General features: G+C 42.1%; 2 protein-coding genes across 12 annotated transcripts in view; one reads left to right on the top strand and one right to left on the bottom strand.

Moving 5' to 3' along the window:
• The window catches only part of MACO1 (macoilin 1), a 73,760-nt gene extending 64,465 nt beyond the window's left edge, over positions 1-9,295 (bottom strand). Inside the window, exon 1 of the mRNA XM_034413498.3 lies at positions 8,749-9,295. Within this exon, the coding sequence (XP_034269389.1) occupies positions 8,749-8,828 (80 nt within the window). The 5' untranslated portion in view covers positions 8,829-9,295. The remainder of the gene's footprint in view (positions 1-8,748) is intronic.
• A 95-nt stretch (positions 9,296-9,390) lies between these two features.
• Positions 9,391-17,444, top strand: part of LOC117663378 (RH-like protein) — a 31,260-nt gene continuing 23,206 nt past the window's right edge. For 3 of the 11 annotated variants that reach the window (XM_087876350.1, XM_087876348.1, XM_087876345.1), the window contains exons 1-2: positions 9,391-9,626; positions 11,936-12,158. In XM_087876350.1, the coding sequence (XP_087732476.1) occupies positions 12,020-12,158 (139 nt within the window). In that variant the 5' untranslated portion in view covers positions 9,391-9,626; positions 11,936-12,019. Of the gene's footprint in view, positions 9,627-9,731; positions 10,272-11,935; positions 12,159-17,444 lie in introns of those variants that run through there. The other 8 variants (XM_087876351.1, XM_060691448.2, XM_087876347.1 and 5 more) reach the window with 6 other exon arrangements.

Consider the following 17,444-nt stretch of genomic DNA (forward strand, 5'->3'; position numbering starts at 1 on the left):
AACTGAGGATTACCTGTATTTCCATTGCTAAACCCTTATTTTACAAAGCAGTTTGCAACATGTCAGCAAGATATACTTACAAAAGCTATTGGTAAGAACAAAAAATAAGGCTCCCTTATTTCATCTCTGAGGCCTACATGATCACGTTGATGTTATTTTCTTGACAGAAGTACAACATTAAAAAAAATGTAACAGTTCAGATAAAGCAGTCTGATTCTTTATTTTTGAAGACACAAATGGGACTGAAAGAATTTAAGATAAGAATCAAAACTCTGGCATCCCATTATTATTTCTTCTGTAACAAAGCAGTTGAGATGCAACTCACATAACTAATGTGCTCTAGAATTGTCTTGTAAATTCAGAAGAAAGTTCCCATAACATTTTAGCTCTAGTCAAATGGGAACATTTTATCATTTCTGAACTGCATTTATTCATCAACCTAGATGAATACTTTAGAGCAGGGTTTCTCAGCCTCAGCATCTTTTAAGATGTATGGACTTCAACTCCCATAATTCCTCAGCCAGCACATTTGACAGTATTGCTGTAGAGTAGATGTATATTCCAGCGCTTAAGATAAACCAAGACAAAACCTTGCAATCAAGATACAGAAAATAGGTTTTTTAAAAACATATTATTTAGCAAGCGATTGCCATGCAGCAGCTTATGTGCTTTATTCTACCCACAGAATCAGAGATGACCAAAAATGGCCAGACCAGGAGTAAGAAAGTTTCACCAGCTGTGCAAGACATTCCAAGCCAACCACTTAGATTTTTTTCCATCTTCTTGCCAAGGGACTCCTCCAAAAACTTCTGTGTTATCACACAGTCTGGCTGGGCCATTTTTCCCTTTAGAACTAGGGAAATTTAGTATGTCATCTCTCCAAAGTGGCACCTGGTTTCCAGATGTGCAGCACTAACCTAATTTCTTGATTCTCTCACCCAACTTGGGTAGGCTCCTAGACTGGAAAACATATTAATCCAAATTAAATTATAAAGCAGTTTACTCTGAAAGGCTCAGAACTGCACTCTGCATTGAGAGATCAGTGCAGGAATCCCAATGCTTTAATATTACCCATAAAAGGTTTTTCACAATATGGTAATATCTATTCTACATTCATTTGCTTCTACCCACTACCCACTACATACAGAGGCCAAGTGTACTATAAATAGAATCAGTACATTATCACAGCCTATGATTTTCAGCAATCTGCTCCACAGTTCTTTCTGAACATTCGCTATTTCTCTTCAAGAATCTTTTAGCCATATAGCTAAACTCAATATTCCTCCCATTTTCTTATATGGAAGAAATAACCCTGTGCCAAACGAACATCAAGAAAACTCCACCTTAAAAAATAGATCCAGAATTTAGTGGCTTTGCTGAAGATAGTATTAACAATCATCCTTAAGCAAGCTTAAGTCTTGGGATAAAATACCTTTATAATTATTCTTCATTGCATTGCATGGCATGGCTTTCTGTTGCCCTAATTACACCCACGGTTTAACGCTATCTTGTATTTGATACTTAAAAAGTAACAATTAAACAACAATTGGAAATACAGTTGTTGCAACAATTGCAACATAACTGTTGCAACATGCCTAGTGGTAATTGTGGTTACCAGTACTTTAACACGAAAGAGCCTATGGACATGATGTAAGATCAGATCTGTAACTGTCCTTGTCTCTCTAACACTGTTATTGTTTGCTGTTCTCAGAAAACCAGGTTCAAAATTTCACATGTACAACCTTCTGGACTATCCATTTGAGGTGCATCGTTTAGTATTTTTGTGCGAAAAAAAAGCCATCATTATCATGAGCGTAATCAGTCCTTGAAATGGTTGTGGATAAGCTTTAAATTTCAATATGTATAACTTTGTGGGTTTTTTTTTTTTTAGTAAATAGCATTGATTCCATAACTTTGATTGTATTTATTTATATTTTGCATTTCTTAACCACCCAGCTCTCTCATTTTTCCTGATTTAACAGATCTGCCTCTTTGTTATACAGAATTTCATGCAAAATCAAAGCAGAACTCATCCTATACTAAGTAGTCCTTGCTGAAAGAATCTCCTACTACATATAAGTGTGGTGCCTTTCCAATTTAGATACTGCTAAGTCTCACCACTTACACTTCCTGTTGCAAAAAAAACCCCTAATCAAATGATAAAAATTTCATAGCAAAGTATATTTGAAAGCAGGTCTGTGAGTCCAAAGATGCAACCATGAGCACAATCTACTGTACTTTTGTTTGATTCTCCTTAATTTGAGAAATAATGAGAAATTAACTGATCTGATGACTAACCTCTACATAAAAATACAAAGGCCCTCCCCCCCCCCCCAAAATGAATACAGGGCTGTATAAAAATGGAAATGATGGAATAACACAATTTAAAAATCTGGTAATGATTGTTCCCCTAATCCATTGCAGCAAAAATATCCTTCAAATAGCTACAACATTTATTTGAGCCATAGCTATTTCAGGCCCTAATCATTATACAAGAATGCATTGGCTTGCTTGGTACCAAAATTATCATTTCATTTTTTTAATGGAAATTATTCTGGGGGGAAAAAACCCTGACTAAACTATGATTTGGTAGTTCCTTTTAAAAGTGAAACCTACATTGCTGAATAACAAATAATATGCATTCATATTACATATGTGACTGATGTATCAACACTTTTTCTCAAACAAGAGAAATATTTTGCACACAACCCTGAGCAACAGGTCCATATGCCAATGGAGCTTACATTTATTTTTCTAAAACAGTAGCCAGAGATCCTAATCTTACCAGTTACATAGCAAAGGACTTCGAGTACTGATTTGGAATGGGGGGAAGGCTTAGGAATAGGTTTTCGTCAATTTAAAATTAATACCACTGCTATGTACATCCATTTGGCTGCTGCAGCAGAGTGACAAGGTAGCATGGCATACTCCATTTGTTTGGCTGGCATCAACTGGATTCCCCCCCCCCCGAGCGATCTCCTTCCAATGACTACCCCATCTATTCTTCATTAATGATTTATTCATCTATATAATACAATCTATCAGTACATCTCACTACAAAGAGCAGGGAAACTGAAAAAGAATGGAAGTGAGAGGGAGGAATCTAAAGATAGAAATCATGTAAAGCTTCGGCTTAGTTCTAGTAGTAAGAATCAAAATAGAATCCACATAGCCTTTCCAGAAAAGGTGAGTTTTGGGATAAACATAAAGTAAGTAGGAGATTACAATACGGCATTGTTTGACAACACAAGTGGTATTTGGTAATGTTACATAAGGAATGTGCTTTTTGTTCTCAAAACATTCTCATGTAAGGCAATGGCAAACCACTTCTGTAACAATGCCACAAAAACGCATGGAGGCGTCCGCCATTGTTTTATTATGACTTTATAGACTGTAAATATATAGGTATGGTAATCTGTCTATGGAGATTCTCAGTCATCCAGGTCATGGTTGTCCCTTTGGGAACAACGCAAAGCACCTTTGGGACGTATGGTAATTTTTTTTAAAAAAGTCTAGAGAATATTAATCCATACACATACATTTACTAATCTAAGAAAACTAGTAAACTGTATTAGCCATGAAAAGAAGCCACATTTTTTTTGGCTTAGCATGTAAGCTATTTGTCTCTTTAAAACGTTAACAAAAATGCCCGTTCTAATCCCTCATTCTTCCATCTGCAGCAATGAAATGATCACACTGCTTGTAGGGAATCCAGAGTTGCTTATGGCTATCAGACAAGTTACTCCACAATGCATCCAATCTGAGTAGCTACTTGAAGCCTATCATCATATTTACAGAGACTAATTTAGCACAAAATTTCTCAAGCTTTTCAAATTCTTTGATGTCAACATGACAATTCTGTAATTATGCTAGCTCTGACAAAACATGGAATTGTAGAAATATTTTCAACCAGTGTTCAACATTTATGTAAGATCACGTCCATTTTCAGTAAGCTTATAACAGCTTTCTAAAATAGATCAGTATTATCACATTTATTATTTATTACAAGTCTTCCACTGTGATAGAATGCTGAGATAATGCTTTAAAGTCACTTCCTGACTTTATAGCTGAACTAAGATTTAAACTAACATGCCAATAAGAAGTGATTAGTACCCTCCAGAAATGTTGACTCCATATGATAGTTGGAAGTCTGGTAGTGTAATTCTACACAAGGCTGTTGAAACATGATTTATACCCAATGAAGTTTTAGCACTTCAACTAGAACTTAATGCCTATGTTCTAGAAATAAAATTGTAGAGAAAGCCGATAGTTTATTCAAATGTTATTTCTGCATACACCAATAGGAAAAGGCAGGGCTCTTAATAATGTTATACAGACCCCTGTTTTTCAAGCAATCCATCCTACAACAGCATTTTAGTATAGATACACTTCTAACCTAGTATCGTTGTCTTTCCAATCCTTAATCACCTATATGACAAATTCTTCCATACCAAATCCCTGCTCTGCAGACGAAAATATTCAAAATAAAGCCAAAAGACTGTTCTTGGCATGGTATCACAAAGTGCAAGGTAATATTCTGCCATATTAAGATTAAAGAAGCACAGGGATCTGGTACAAAGCTAAACTCATGCATTAACCTAATAAATTAATCATAGGTCTGAAACATCTACCAATCAATGTTCAATAGGGAAGCAGAACATAAATCTTGCAATTTTTAGCCCCATGTTTGAAAGAAAAAAACAACAACAGGATTACTATCTTCTGTGGCCTGGCAAAAAAGCACAACAAGATCTGAGCTGAAGGTTGGGTCATGATCTCTGGGATCACACCAAACTTTGTCTGCAGCATGTACTGTATGTAGCAAGTTTATATTCTGACTGTCTTTGCTAGCATCTTCAGGGAACATGAGTCCTGTATATATACCCAAGCAAGTCTTCTGCCACTCAAGATCAAGAAAAGCTATACTTTATGCCTGTCATTCAAAAACATTACCATCTAAGAGAATAGAGGACTTAAATAATGGTATACTCATTTTTAACAGTATGTGACAAAAATAACCATCATAGGTTAGATTTAGAGACATGCAGATTGGTATTAATTCTGTGGCTGGGAGGGCCATGCTTACTTCTTTATAGGAAAGGATTATCTTAGTACTATAAACATAAATGAGCAGTCAGAGAAGAGAGCTAGTCCAGGAGGTATAACTAGAACTGGGCTCTATTTGGAATCATTTTTCAAAGCAAGCAGTTGATAATTTTATTTGATCTTGACTGGGCTAACTTTATCACATCAATAAAGAAACAGGCCCTGTCCAGTGCGTTTTGATAGCCGAAAAATAACTAGGCCAGTCCTCTGTTTGCTTCTGTGAAAGATCTGGTTAGCCTTGATTTAAAAAGCCTCAGACTTTTTTTATCAAATTTTGTTTTGTGTAAGTAATAATTGGGAGAATACCGGTACTGATACAGCCTGCCCTGTCAACTGTTTTCCTAAACATTTAAAGAGTACCACTCGCTATTATATATAGAGCACGCACCAGAAATATGTGAAAAATATAGAAATTAGCCTGGAAAATAATAACTGCTGTTCTTAAGCAGTTAGCTATGCAGTATTGCATAACAGAACTTCAATTCAAGTGGGCAAATTTCCTTTGGGGGAAATATAGATTTTCACAGATGGGTCTCATTCTAAATTATTCTTTATGACAGTTATTAATCTGTGACTTCTCTGAAAACAAAACTCATAGAGCAGTGGGTATTAATTGATATTGTGATCTCTTTTCCTTTCCCAGTCATTGTGAAAACATAACTCCTCAGGCTTAGCCAATGACAAGTATAATTTGTCTGCCAAACTTTGTATCTATTAGGCCCTTTGTAGTTATATAAATTGACAGCAATATAGCATTTTCTGCAAATTGTGTAGTACCTTCACTGGGAAACTATTGAAATTAATGATTGGAAGAGGTGAATGAAGTATTATGTTCAGCTAATAAGTACTTCAAAACACTATTGCATATAATGTGCAAAAACTAAATCGCCACAGAAAATTCCACTACTTTAATATCTTTCTCGCCAAAGAATACAAACCATTTTTGATATAGTACCAAAAAAGAAAATAATGCAGAAAAAAAAACAGACATGGAAAATTGAAAAACCCAACAATGATTCTCCGGCTTGGGAGGGAAGTCTGAAGTTAAAAGTCTCCAAAAAGGTTATGGTAGTTACAAAAAGGAAAAGCCCATTATTTAAAACTATAAAGCCAAAAAAGGTCTTTGGGTAAGGGACTATGGCAAATAATAAATGGGTAGGGAAGTAAACACGAGAAAACTAAGCATAGAGAAAAACATAAGGTGTGTAAAACAGTTACAGAGAAGGACCGGGAAATGTAATTGCTGAGGAAATAGTAAAAAGCAGATGATCATAATAAATGAGTCGAGTCATTACCAAGGCTCATTGACAAGAAACACTAATGGCATGAGGAGGGGCAATGGAGTAGCTTGGCAAAGTACAATGGGGAGGGATGAAAAGGCGAGACCAGGCTCATTAATGTAGATAAGGGCTACAGGAAGAGGTCCTTAAACATCATCTACAGAAAAGAGTTATCACTGCAGGACACAAATACAAAGATAGCATTAAAAATTACAAAATCAGAAGTTTCCTACAGAAAACTCTGTCAACATAGAGCAGAAACAAAAAAACAGGTGTCCTCTGAATTTGAGGATTACAGAATCTACAATTAGCCAATGGGAGCTAAGAGTGTTGGCCAAACTTATGTCTCTTTCTTGTTCGTCCTTTCAAGAGGTGGCTGTTTCACTGGATGATGTTATGAATAAATGAGTAGGAAAGCAAAATAATCCCTGAAAACATTGCCAAACGGAAGAGTTGAGAAGAATCTAGAAGTAATGGGGGATTCTAGAAGATGTTCTCTATGAGAGGGAAACTATGGATGGCTTCTAATTGTTGGATTGGTAGAGTATATTTATAAAATTTATTTGCTGCCGATCTCATATCCAACGATTCTGGGCATCTTACAACATAGAAAGCTTACAACTTAGATTTGAGAGCATCAAAACAATCTGATGAGGCCTAAGTAATAATAGACTAACCATGTGGGACACCACTATTAGGGAAGGCTGTTCTAGAAGAAAGACAGGCTGTCAGGGCAAGATTCCTAGTGTAGGTGTGGTGTAGACTGAGGACCAACCACAGGAAAGGAATGACTTCACACAGAGTCTTGCAGAAGATCACAAGCTACTTCTACCGTTAAAGCCGTGTTTCTCAACCTGGCCAACTTTAAGCAGGGTTCATTCCAAGTCTCAGAATTCCTCAGCCAGTTACGTCGGCTGGGGAAATTTGGGGAGTTGGAAGGTCCACACACCTTAAAAAGTTGCCAAGGTTGAGTAACACCAAAGGGTACAAAAACTACCTAGGGGAGCAGTAGACTCAAGAGAAATGACTTCCATTGGGTGCCAAGTGTCCAAGCTCGAAGGGCAGAGACCGGCCAAGGGTGCATATAATGGGAGGCAGAAATGGGGCTGCCAGGAAAGGAAATCCGGTCCGCAGACCACACTGTTCCACTCTTAAAGTCTCTTAAAAAGCTGCTCTCAGAACTGCGGCTTAAAGTAGCTTGTAAGGTAGAAGAACCTGAGTGGCTGAGCTTGTCGATCAGAAAGGTTGGCGGTTCGGCAGTTCGAATCCTTACTACATGTGTCCTGTATGAACAGGGGGGTTGGACTAGATGACCTCCAAGATCCCTTCCGTGTTACTGTTACCTTTCCCCCCCCCCTCTCTCTCTCTCTCACACACACACACACACAAAGAGGTTTAAAATCTGAACGACAAGTTTATGTATGAAAGGGACTTCTGACTTTTAAAAACACTGCTGCTTCACCCCTTTATCCAAGGTGGGTCACAAACATCATATATTCCCCTCCAGAGACCAACTGTTCTCCCCACCCAAAACCCCCCCAAACACCTGGTGCTTTCCAGAGACACAGGACTACAAAACCAATCCCACTGAGCCAGCCATCCTGTGGATCAGGCTAGCCCAGTGTTTCTCACCCTTGGAAGCTTGAAGATGGGTGGACTTCAACTCCCAGAATCTCCCAGCCAGCGCTGCTGGCTGGGGGATTCTGGGTGTTGAAGTCCACCCATCTTCAAGCTACCAAGGTTGAGAAACATTGGGCTAGCAGCTGCCAGCCCTAAAAGCTGGGATTAAAAACCTTGATGGGGAGCAGCCTGGAGTTTGGAAAGGAAAGGAAAACTGAAAGGAAGCCCAACCTCCACCTCCACCACCACAAGGCCACTTCCAGAAACAGGGCAGAGCTTTGCCATTTTTGGGGACGGTGGGGGGGGGGGGAGAGAAAGAGAGGGGAAGTTATTGAGGGACAGGCACCCCTTCCCTCCACCCAAGCAGGCTGCACTACAACTCCCATGCTTCCCTCCCCTTCTTCTTATGAAGACCCGCGGAAATTGTGAGGGGGGGGAGAGAGAGGAAATTGATAGGTCGCCCAAACGATCCTCCGGGCCGGCTGGGGATGAGGGCAAAGTCGCCTCAGCGCTATCTTGAAGGCGGCTGGGAAGGAAGGGAAGCCCGGTTTGGTCGTGGGGGGGAGGCCGGGGCTTTTTGGAAAAGGTGTGTGAGGAGAACCTGAGGGGGGAGAGGCGGCGGGGGGTGTCGGGGCAGCGGCGGGGGCTCCATCCCGCCTGAGGGGAACGCGTCGGCCGGGACGGCGCCTCTGACAGGCCGGGGCGGGGCGGGGCCGGGCGGGCGCGGCAGGTGCGGCCCTACCTGCCGTAGATGCCCTCCGTGATGCGGTTCCGCTTCAGCGGCCGCCGGAGTTTGCTGCAGTCGGCGCTCCGGCGCTTCATCCTCCCGCCCGGCTCGGGGAGTCCCAACCTGGCCTGCTGGCGGCGGCGGCAGCTTCTCCTCCTGCCCCGCCCGGGTCACGGCGACAACATCCGAGCGCGCCGGTCCTCGCGGAGGCCCGGAAAGACTCCCGCTCCCGTTTAGGTGCTCCGGCTCTCTGTCTCCCCGCCCCTTCCTCCCCTCCTTTTTTTTTTTTTTTTTCTCCCCCTCTCGGAAACAAAGAAATAAAAAATAATTTCAGATCCGTCCCTCCCCGCCGCCGCGGCCCCGCGCGCAGGCTCCACGCCTCGCCCCGCCTCCTTTCAAGCCCAGGCCAATCCGCTGCGAGCCAAACAGGAGGGCGATGCGGGGAAGAATCAATCAGCGCGGGGCGAAGGCGAAGAGAGACGGGCGAGCCGGCCAATGAAAAGGAGAGGCAGCGACCGACCGACCGCCCTTTCCTAAGATAACAAGGACCGCCCAGTCGCGCGAACCTCGGGCCTGAAAGTCTGTGACAGAAAGGATTGAAGAGGAGCATGTCCAATCCTGGGGCGGAGTTAGAGTAAAGAGGGGCGGGGCAGACTCAATATTTCCCAATGGGAGAGAAAGAAAGGTGGTGTTTTTTTCCTCCCCCCCACTTTGATCTCAACCTTTGGTTTGGGATTCGGGTACGGCCCTCTACGATTAATTGACGTAAATGCTGACCAATAAAACTCCTCCCGTCATCCGTGGCCCGAAGAGAAGAAGAGGCAAAGAAGAATGCTCCCGCTACTTTCTAAAAGAAGGCTCGCGGACGGATCCGCCCACTCACAAAAGTGATGGTATATTTAGCCAATAAAGATGGCGCTCGACAGAAAGGGCACTGAAGACGACCAATAGAGTTCTGGACTAAGTGGGACTAAGCGTAACAGCCGTGCAAAGTGTCCTGGGAAATCGAGTCTTGGCCAATCGGGGTGGGAGTTCCCCCTCTGTAGCCTTTTGTTAAGGTGGCTGGGTGTCTATTATGAACTGGAGGAGGTTTGCGGTGGTTCCCCCGCCCCCCCTTGCTTACCTCTCAGATTTTCCCATTCCTTTAGTGCCCACATAAGTATGTTCCTCTTTTTTCAAAATATATATTTATCTTCCCCATCCTGAACTGTTTTATTAGGAACTAAGTTGGGTCAAGTTTGAGAGAAGGATTTTTCTTGGTGTAAAGGTATTTGTTACTCAGAAGTTTACTCCTGAAAAAAAAAAAGTGTATCTGCTTGTATTTACTACTTCTGTTGGATTCTGTTAAATCCAAGAAAAGTTTCGGAAGAAAACAGAACGTTTAATGGGAAGTGGTTTACCAGTATGCTTAATATCTGGTGAGAAATTGGCAAACAACAAAAAGTCGAATGTTGCAAGATACTAAACACCCTGTCTTTGCTGAAAAATATCTGGATGGAGATGACGGAGAAAAAGCCATTTCGGAACTGATGTGGAAGGTTATTTATTTATTTATTATTTATTTATTCAATTTCTATACCGCCCTTCTCCCGAAGGACTCAGGGCGGTGAACAGTTAAAATAACATACATATAAAATGTGAATACAAGATGATTAAACCAATTTGGTTCATTGGTTAAGAATTTACAGCATAAAGATTTAGAACAATTAGAAGAGATTTATGCCAGCCCGGCTTGGTGAAACAGAAAGGTCTTGAGTGCACGACGGAAAGTACGAAGATCTGGGATCATTCGTATCCCTGGGGGTAACCTGTTCCAAAGGGTAGGTGCCCCCACAGAAAAGGCTTTTTCTCTGGGAACCACCAGTCGACATTGCTTTAGTGATGGCACCCTGAGGAGGCCCACCCTGTGGGAGCGTGCTGGTTGGTGGGAGGTTATTGGTTGCAGAAGGTGGTCTTGTAAGTACCCAGGTCCTAAGCCATGGAGCGCTTTAAAGGTAAGAACCAACACCTTGAAGCGCACTCAGAAGACCACCAGGAGCCAGTGCAGTTCGTGTAGGAGAGGTGTTACATGTGAGCGCCATGTTGCTCCCAATATCACCCGCGCAGCTGCATTCTGGACCAGCTGGAGCCTCCGCGTGCACCTCAAGGGGAGCCCCATGTAGACAGTATTACAATAGTCCAGATGGGAAGTGAGTGACTGTGCGTAAGGAGTCCCAATCTAGAAAGGGTCACAACTGGCGAATCAGGCGAACCTGATAGAAAGCTCCCCTGGCCACGGCTGTCATATGCTCTTCTAAAGACAGCTGTGTGTCCAGGAGGACACCCAAGTTGCGAGCCCTCTCCGTGGGGGCCAATGACTCGCCCCCAATAGTAAGCGATGGTATCAGCTGGCTATATCGGAACGCCGGCAGCCACAGCCACTCGGTCTTGGAAGGGTTGAGTCGGAGCCTGTTTCTCCCCATCCAGATCTGCATGGCTTCGAGGCACCGGGACATCACTGCAAGGGCATCATTGGGGTGGTCTGGGGTGGAGATGTACAGCTGAGTATCATCAGCGTAAAGATGATTGATCTGAAAACAAATCATTTCAAGAAGTGGATGAAGTCTGTGAATTCAACTACATAAGCTAGTTTTGTGGCCATTCACTGATTTCATAAATTAACAGGCTATAGTTTTTTTATACATAGCATAAAGGTTAAAAAACGATATATGCAGTGTTACCTTCATTTTAGATGTCAAAAAGGTTTTGTGGCTCCCGGTGTTTTCTTTTTGGTGGGAAACGGGTCCAAATGGCTCTTCCGAGTGTTTAAGGTTGCCGACCGCTGGTTTAGTGAGACCTGTTTAAATGGACATCAATTTGGAACTTTGCTTTTGTCCCTGGGAGGAATTAGCCAGGAACATGCATTTACAGTATCGTCCTTCTTGTCTCCTCCGAGTTCAAATAAGTGCACCTATGTCAGGCTCACAAAGTTGATGAGAATATGTTAGTGTCTACTTCTGGGAGGTTTTCAATAGTATACATTTTGGTATGACTCTCATGATTGCAGACAACCAGCTTGCTCAATACTAATCAAACATTTGTCAGCACAGGTCAGGCAGTCTCCCTGGCCTGTCTTAGATAAGGGTTAAGTGCTTTGCTAATTCCTTCTAAGAACCCTTATCTCCTTCACAGCTTTCTCTTTTCTTTTCTTTTTTTTTTTCAGTGGAGACTCATGGACTGTTTGAACCAAAGGGACTGTATTAACGCTTGCTCGGTCCTTGTTTTGCTGCTTTTCTTTTAAGCCACGATGTCTTCCCAGTATCCTCCCAATCTCCGGATTCGTCTTCCTGCGCTCATTCTTCTTTTGGAAGCTGCTTTAATCCTTATATTTGGCTTCTTCGTTTCTTACGACAACCGCAGTCAAAATCTTGCAAGAGACTACCCAGGTAAGGTTGCGTGCTTGCTGTTGGAGTTGAAGACTGTCTTTGGTGGCATTGGAAGATTATGTAAAGGCTGCTATCTCAGGGAAGTTTCTTCTCTGGAAAGGCTCTGCCAGTTGTGCTGCCTCTTGCAACTCCTCAGCTGTGAGGAATTCAACACTGTTCATTGGGTACAGCCCCAGTTGAGAGGAGAGGATACAGTTAATAGAATAGAAAATAGAGTTGAGTAGAGTAGAGTAGAGTAGAGTAGAGTAGAGTAGACTAGACTAGACTAGACTAGACTAGACTAGACTAGAACAGAACAGAACAGAACAGAACAGAACAGAACAGAACAGAACAGAACAGAACAGAATTATTTATTGGCCAAGTGTAATTGGACACACAAGGAATTTGTCTTCGGTGCATATGCTCTCAGTGTACATAAAAAGACAAGATACATTCGACAAGAATCATAAAGTACAACACTTAACGATAGTCATAGGGTACAAATAAGCAATCAAATCATACTAGGAAACAATATCAATATAAATTGTAGGATACAAGCAACAAAGTTATAGTCATGCAGTCATAAGTGGGAGGAGATGGGTGATAGGAACGATGAGAAGACTAATAGTAATGCAGACTTAGTGAATATTTGACAATGTTGAGGGAATTATTTGTTTAGCAGAGTGATGGCGTTCGGGGAAAAACTGTCCTTGTGTCTTGTTGTTCTGGTGTGCGAGCCCTATAGCATCCTTTTGAGGGTAGAAATTGAAACAATTTATGTCCAGGATTTGAGAGGTCTGTAGATATTTTCACAGCCCTCTTTTTGACTCGTGCAGTATACAGGTCCTCAATGGAGGGCAGGTTGGTAGTAATTGTTTTTTCTGCAGTTCTGAAGTCTGTGTCTGTCTTGGGTTGCAGAACCAAACCAGACAATTATAGAGGTGCAGATGACAGACTCATTAAACAGATATAGTACAAATCTCCTTCATCTTTAGATAAAATTGAAGGAGATGCATAGCTGAGCCCCTGAAGAGTCTTTGGCACAATCTAGAGATACATGGTCCAGATTTGAGGATAGCCTCTGTCCTCCCCCCAAAAAACTTCAGATTTGTCCCCTCCCCGACCTCCTGCCAAATTACTATCAGATTCTACTTTTTAAAATGAAGGCTGAAATTACTTGCTATTTATATATTTATATATATCTCACCTTTGTGTTTTTTATGAATAATTCAAAACGACGACAGACATATCTAATGCTCCTTCCTCCTCCTATTTTTCCCTCCACAACAACTCTGTGAGGTGGGTTGGGCTGAGAGAGAAGAACTGGCCCAAAGTCACCCTGCTGGCTTTCATGCCTAAAGGCTGTACTAGAACTCACAGTTTCCTGGTTTCTGGTCTGGTGCCTTCACCATCAGACCTAATTTAGCATTAACTGAATTGGATTTACTTTAAATTAACTCTTATCTAGTTTTGGTTCTTATTCCTTGTCCTGTCTGCTCAGTGGTGGGTTTCAATTTTTTTTACTACTGGTTCTGTGGGCATGGCTTAGTGGGTGTGGTTTGGTGGGCGTGGCAGGAGAAGGATACTGTAAAATCTCCATTCCCACCCCACTCCAGGGGAAGGTTACTGCAAAATCCCCATTTTCTGCCGATCAGCTGGCACTCGGGAGGCAGAGAATAGATGGGGGCGGGGCCAGTCAGAGGTGGTATTTGCCGGTTCTCTGAACTACTCAAAATTTCCACTACCGGTTCTCCAGAACTGGTCAGAACCTGCTGAAACCCACCTCTGTGTCTGCTATTCAAAGTTGAATACAACCCTTGGCCTGAAAGGAGTTTGTCTGGTTGTGTTAAAGTATTTTCTCTTGCTCTTAGCTAACAGGGTATAGATCCGGAGCACAAGGTACTCAGGGTTGTCTGCTGTGTGATCAAAAATGTTAAGATGTTGCATAGTATTCTGGCACATTTTTTCCATTCAAAAAGTGTCAGATACAACTCCCTACCTGTGACTGAGCCAAAGACACCAAAAGCCTGAGTCAAGATTAGGAAGGTTCTGATGTGACAAAATTAAGGAAGTGGTTTTAGTATCAGGTCATTTGAAAGAGGGAGCCAGATACAATGGGTCAGCTTTGGAAGCCATATTAACGCTGGAATCTTCCCCGCTGCCAACTTCTTGCGTTTGGGAAAGTGTGTGTGTGTGGGGGGGGGGATTCAGTAGAGTGATTGTAGTTAGACATAATAGCATTCTTCCCTTCAGTCAAAGTAAGGGTGTTCCTGCGTCTGGAGGAGGAGTGGTTGCAGTGATGGCTCAAGTTGGGACGGAGGGTGATTGGACCATGTGACGGACTGATGGGTGCCGGGGCTGGATTGGGAGTTTTGATTTATCAAATTTCTATACCGCCCTACTCCCGGAGGACTCAGGGCGGTGAACAGCCAAGATAAAATACAGATAATACAAGCATTAAAAATCCATTAAAATTATTAAATATTTTGGCCGAAAACAAATTTAAAACACCCAATTTAAATTTAAAACACCCAAGTTAGTTTTGATTTACTGAGGGAAAACCCGGGACTCTCCGATTCGGGTTTTCCCAGATGTGCTAGTATACCTATTCCAATAAATGAAAGTTTGGAGAGGATGCTTGTCTCGGAGTTTTCAATTGGAGTTGGGTCATTCTGGAACTCTGACACAATGCCTCCATGCTCAGAAAAACCTGCATTGTTCTAATAGAACTGTATTAAAATACAGCAGCTCAGAAAGGCCTGTGAGAAATAAATACCATATTTTTCAGAGTATAAGGCACACTGGAGTATAAGACGTGCCTTAGTTTTTGGGGAGGAAAATAAGAAAAAAGCTGATTGGCAGGTGGATCAACCTCCCAGAATACCCCCAATCAGCTGTTCCCAGAGGTGAATTTTAGCAACAGGTTCCTTGGTTGTGAGCTTGGTGCTTTGCATTTTTTTAAATTTTTTTTTCTGCCTCTGAAAGCCTCTGAAGTAGCTTCATAAAAAAAGCCTTTGAAGCTCTGTTTGGGGGCTTCTTTCTGACGCTCTGTTTGGAGGCTTTTTTTCTGAAGCTTTGTTTCTGGTGCTTTTTTCAGCCTCTGAAACCTCTGTTTGAGAAGCTGGGTGGGGCTACATTCGGAGTATAAAATGCACCCAGATTTTCACCCTCTTTTTTGGGAAAAAAAGTGCATCTTATACTCCGAAAAATACTGTATATAATGGATGTACTACAACTTGAATGAAATTACAGCTGGGCAGCAAATGTCCCAACAGTCATTAGATGACAGCAAATCCTCTTAACTCTTTGTTGCCATCCGGTGGCTTTTTGTACCTTGCAGCCTAGACCTGGAACTAACTACAATAAAATAATGATTTCAGACAACGCTAGTACCGGTATCTATGGAGATTCTCAGTCCTTAAGTCATGGTTGTCCCAAAAGGTGCATTTTCAAGAGACAACTGGACTTTCTGGTTTTTCTTTGAAGATGTTTCGCTTCTCATCCAAAAAGCTTCTTCAGCTCTGAACATCCTCTGATCCTTTGGGATAGTACTGGTAGTCCTCAACTTACCCCAGTTTGTTTAGTGACCATTCGAAGTTGCAACGGCACTGAAAAAAGTGACTTGTGACCATTTTTCACACTTATGACCATTGCAGCATCCCCATGGTTGTGTGATTTGCATTCAGATCAGGGGTGAAATCTACTTACCTTCCTTATCAGTTTGGAAGTACGTGCGCACATCATGTATGCATGCACACCTTCTGCACATGCGCAGAAGGTAAAAAAACATTACTTCCTGGTTAAAACTAGGAAGTAATGATACCAGGCGGCGATCGCTATCAGATCGCCGAACCACAGGGAAAAATCGCTACCGGATCGGGTGATCCGGGCTGATCCGGGAGCATTTCATCCCTGATTCAGATGCTTGATGACTGGTTCATATTTATGATGGTTGCAGGGTCATCTGATGCCCTTTGGTGAACTTCTGACAAGCAAAGTCAATGGGAAAGCCAGATTCACTTAACAACGGCGTTACTAATTTAACAACTGCAGTGATTCACTTAATAAATGTGGCAACAAAAGTTGTAAAATGGAGCAAAGCTCACTTAACAACTTTCTCACTTAGCAACATAAATTTTGGGCTCATTTATGGTGGTAAGTTGAGGACTACATGCAATAGTAAATGTCTACGGAGATTCTCCATAGTAGTAGTAGTAGCAGCTGCAGCATTTCTGGGGAAGACAGCTTGTACAAAGTCTTATCTTCACTCTTTCCATAAAAGTCATACTTAGCAAAAGCCATTTGATGGATAGCATCAGGCGATTGTGCCGGGGGAAGTAAGCCTATATTGCAGTTGAGTTCATTCACTTTGATAAGCCGTGATGTGGTTTGTCTGGTTTTAATAACATTTCCCAGTCTTGGCAACTTCCAAACACATGGATCTCGCCACCCAGAATTACCCTTTCAACTCCTTGCTAAGAAGTTAGTTATCAGTTGGGCGGCTATATAAATGTTTTAAATAAATAAAAGTTCAGGCCTCTGGAAGTTGCCGAAGTTAAGCAAACACTTAATGAAAGTTTTGAACTCTCCCATTGCAGTTTGAGAACCATGTTTTATGGCTTAGCAGTACATTGCAAATTGGGCCGCTATGATCTGCATGAATCATGGCTACAGTACACTGTGGCTTATAGCAGGGGTCTCCAATCTTGGTAACTTTAAGCCTGGAGGACTTCAGCTCCCAGCAAAGCCGGCTGGGGAATTCTGGGAGTTGAAGTCCTCCAGGCTTAAAGTTGCCAAGGTTGGAGATCCCTGGCTTATAACACAGAACCTTCTTTTTTGAATGAAGAAAGGGGTATGGGAGTGAGTGATGTGTATGTATAAATGTGTGCATACATATAAAGGACAGAGAGAAGCATGTTCCTTGTCTTTCCTGAACATATGTGTGCATAGGCAGACCTCTTCTACCGGTTACATGGGGTGCCTAGGATCCAAAGCTTGAAAGTCCATGTGTCCTTTAGTTTAAGATCCAATTGAACAGACAGCACCAATCAATGATTGGATTGATGCACCTCACTCTAAGCCAGAGGTCTCCAACCTTAGCAACTTTGAGACTTGTGGACTTCAACTCCCAGAATTCCTCAGCCAGTAACTCTGGGAGTTGAAGTCCACAAGTCTTAAAGTTGCCAAGGTTGGGGACCCCTGCGCTAAGCCCAGCCAAGGATGGGAAATGGTGGCCCCTCTATGACCTGTGAACTTCGACTCCCAGAATTCCTGAGCCAGCCAGGTTGTAAAGGGGCCATCATCGTT

Source organism: Pantherophis guttatus, chromosome 10, assembly GCF_059756535.1.
Source record: "Pantherophis guttatus breed Tessera chromosome 10, ASM5975653v1, whole genome shotgun sequence".
In the NCBI taxonomy this organism is placed as follows: Eukaryota; Metazoa; Chordata; class Lepidosauria; order Squamata; family Colubridae; genus Pantherophis; species Pantherophis guttatus.